Genomic DNA, 3,497 nt, shown 5'->3' on the forward strand with positions numbered 1-3,497 from the left:
GGGTTCCCGTCGCCCGGTCCTGCTGCAACCCCCGCCGCTTGTGTGGAAGCGAAGCGGCGCTTGCAGCATCTTTACACCAGGCTGGAGCTGCCCACGGGCGGTAGTCAGCTCAGCGGCCTGGCCTCGGTGGAAGTGTTTGGGTTTGGGCAAGGGTTAGTTTCTTCCTTAGGGACAACGAACTTTTGGAGGAGGAACACTGGTGACAAAACAAGAGAGCGGCTCGAGGTCTGCTGAGTCGGTGCTTTCCTTTGTTTAAATTTGTTTTCTCTTGTTTTATCGGTGCTCGGGATGTTGGCGTAGCTGCCATTGGCCAGGGAAGAGGGGACTGGGCTGGCTGCTTTTTCCAAGCCGCTCTGAACGACTGTTGTGGAAGAGTCCTAAATATAACCTTGGAGTTGCTCCAAACCTCCCCTCCGCAAGGTCTGTGCTGCCCCACCACCCTCCACAAAAGGTGCCGGAGGTGTTTGGTGTGATCAGGCAGCCGGGAGGAGGAGCGGCGCGGTTCGGGAGGGTGATGCGCTGCTCTGGGCTGCTGCTCCGGCTTTTTTCCCCTGCGGAAGGGCTGGAGGGGCAGCACGGTGGGCTTTGTCCGGCAGGAAACGCCTGGAACGGTGCCCTGCTTCCTCCCGGGAGCTTGGCTCTGTCGCAGCCCTCTGAAATGCCGTTCTTCTGGCTCCCACAGAGCGATGACCTTCGGAACCTGTCCCTCTCCGGCCACGTGGGCTTCGACAGCCTCCCTGATCAGCTGGTCAACAAGTCCACGTCGCAGGGCTTCTGCTTCAACATCCTGTGCGTGGGTGAGTCGTGCCACCGTGCCGGGCGGTCAGCTCCCGCCAAGGGCTGCCCGTGTATCCCCCAGTTAGCACCTTCTCCCTCCTGCCCGTCAGACAGGGGCACCACAGGGGCAGGGAGGTGATGGTTTCCTCCCAGAGCTGCTCCAGGGTAAAATCTAGTTTCCTTCTTTCCCTCTTCTCCGCCCTGTCTCCTGAGTGAAGACGTGGACGTTTCTAGCTGTTAAAATCACGCTTTTGAGCATCCCCGGGTTCTGCTGAGCCCAAGGGCTGCCCGTAAGGAAACAGAGCGGACTTGGGCACTAAATGTGTTTTCAGAGGAAAGTTAACTTCAGCCCGCCTTTCCCGGGGCTGGGCGCGGAGGCCGTTTCTCTCTAGCAGGCACTCTGCCCCCTCCGGGCTTTGCCGGTCTCGCGCTGTTCTTCGTTTCTCCAGCAGAAAACGATCCAGTGTTTATCTCCGGGAGAACAAAGCCTGTCCCCTGTTCTCTGCGGGGTTGAGTCTGGGCGCTGCCAGTTGTGGTGTCACCGTTCCCAGATTGTTCAGAGGGTGAAGTGCGCGGCGGCAGCTTCTCCCCGTGGCCACGGAGATAGCTGCTCTCTTGGTACTCGATGGATGCCACGCGGTCAGAACGCCGTCGCTCAGCCCTGGGCAGCTGAGTGCCAAAGCAGCTTTGACCCGTTGGTGGAAGCCCCCCGAAAGTGGTTCTCTAAGTGGGCCAGAAGGGTGGGTTTGACTCGGGGTTTGGCAGAGCAGCACCTCTTCGGCTGGAGCAGTTCAGGGCGTTACCTCCAGCAGGAGAAGCTGGAGAGCGTAACTGCCAAGCAAACGCTTTTGACTCAAAAATGGGATTTAGGCTAATGCTTTCATCCGCGGTACTAATTGCCCTGGGGATTAGAGAACCTCTAATAGTTTTAAAAGTTGGTATTTAAGCCGTGTGCTGCTTTAGGTGTTTTTTTCCAAAACTTTCTATATCTCTCTTTGTCTCAAATTTTGGTGGTCTAAGTTACACCGTCGTTTTTTTGTCACCCTCTTGAGTAAGGAAGGGAACCTGGGAGTGAGGCGAGGAAAAACCGTTGGCCCGTGCTCACCTTGCCTTTGTCTGCTCAGGCGAAACCGGCATCGGCAAGTCGACCTTGATGGACACCCTGTTCAACACCAAGTTTGAAGGGGAACCCGCGACGCACAATGAGCCCGGCGTGAGGTTGAAAGCCAGGAGTTACGAGCTCCAGGAGAGCAACGTCCGCCTCAAGCTGACCATCGTCGACACGGTCGGCTTTGGCGATCAGATTAACAAAGACGACAGGTAAACTTGTTTCTGCCAGAAGGAGGAATCCTTGCGCTGACCTGCCCTGGGGTCAGCAGGGTTCTGCTTCTGTTCCGTGGGAAAAGGGGGATTTTCAGGAGGATTTCAGTGTGCTTTGTTTCGGTAACGCTTCTGGCGTGGGGAGCGGAGGGGCCGGACCGGGCTCTTGCTGGTGCCTGTCAGAAGGGCGTTTCTGGAGGAGCTGGAAACTCCTGACGGTTCCCTCCTCAACCCCCTTTTGAGGGAGAGCGTTAGCGCTGCAGTGAGTCCGGCGCCGAAGACGGGGACAGCGTCCCCTTGGTGCCTCGTTCTCGGTGCCCCCTTGGAGAGAGAGCTCCCTTCGGGGCGGGCTGGAGCAGGTGGCGGTTCCGTGTTTAAATTTTCCTGTGTCGGATGGTCCTCGGTGGCATCACCAGGGCAGTACCTCGTGCCGTTTCCACACACCTGAAGTCCAGGGTCTCTGCCGCTTGCTCCTCTTCCTGTGCGCCGGGTGGAAATGAGGAGGGGCTGCAGGTTGGGTGGGGAGGGTCCTGGGGTACAGAGCCCCCACGCAGCTTCCCGTGTGTTGTGCCAGCAGTGAGCAGCCTGGTTTCCTCCGTCCCCTGTTCTCTCTCCACAGCTACAAGCCCATCGTAGAGTACATCGACGCGCAGTTCGAAGCCTACTTGCAAGAGGAGCTGAAGATCAAACGGTCCCTGTTCAACTACCACGACACCAGAATTCACGCCTGCCTCTACTTCATCGCCCCAACAGGACACTCGCTCAAGTCCCTGGACTTGGTCACCATGAAAAAGCTCGACAGTAAGGTACTCGCTGCTCCGGTCACCGGTGAAAAGGAGAGGTTGAGGTCGAGCTTTGCCGGGTCCAGCACTCGGAGGCGTGGCTTCACTGCGTCCCGCGGGGCAATTTGGTGTTTGTAGGTGTGTGTGAGGTGAGGAGCTTCAGGTCACCTTGCTAATCGATGAAGGGCAGACCGCAGGGCTGCGTCGGCACGCTGTGCCTGCACCCGGCTAGACACAAACAACGATTCGATCTTCTGTGGCAAACGTGGTGGCGTTTCCTAACCACGAGCTGATAAAGGGCAAGAACCTCAGTGAATAGGTTTCTCCCCGTGTGCTTTTTCGGTTTCCCCCAACTGGCCAGAGTGGGAACCGAGCTTGGTTTAAACCACGGTGGTTTACTAGGTACTTGCAGGAAGATTTCGCCTCCTTTCTTCTCGGGGACAATAACCAGGGTTCAGATGTAAAACCTGAGCAGTTCAGCTGAGCTTTCCCTGTGCTCCTTCACATCGTGATGAAGCAGTTCAGATCGGGCCACTTGCACCTTCGGCTGCTCGGTTCCTCCTGCCGCAGCCGCTAAGTGCTGAATTTCCTGGAGGACACTATCGGCTGGGGGGGGGG

At 57.6% G+C, this 3,497-nt stretch overlaps 1 protein-coding gene across 1 annotated transcript in view; it reads left to right on the plus strand.

The window, feature by feature from the left end:
- LOC104492977 (septin-11) overlaps nucleotides 1–3,497 on the plus strand; it is an 11,168-nt gene that overhangs the window by 233 nt on the left and 7,438 nt on the right. The window contains exons 2-4 of the mRNA XM_010135589.1: nucleotides 685–797; nucleotides 1,902–2,097; nucleotides 2,717–2,903. Coding sequence (XP_010133891.1) covers nucleotides 1,931–2,097; nucleotides 2,717–2,903 — 354 coding nt within the window. The 5' untranslated portion in view covers nucleotides 685–797; nucleotides 1,902–1,930. The remainder of the gene's footprint in view (nucleotides 1–684; nucleotides 798–1,901; nucleotides 2,098–2,716; nucleotides 2,904–3,497) is intronic.

The sequence above is a fragment of the Buceros rhinoceros genome, unplaced genomic scaffold, assembly GCF_000710305.1.
Source record: "Buceros rhinoceros silvestris isolate BGI_N320 unplaced genomic scaffold, ASM71030v1 scaffold23464, whole genome shotgun sequence".
Classification (NCBI taxonomy): domain Eukaryota; kingdom Metazoa; phylum Chordata; class Aves; order Bucerotiformes; family Bucerotidae; genus Buceros; species Buceros rhinoceros.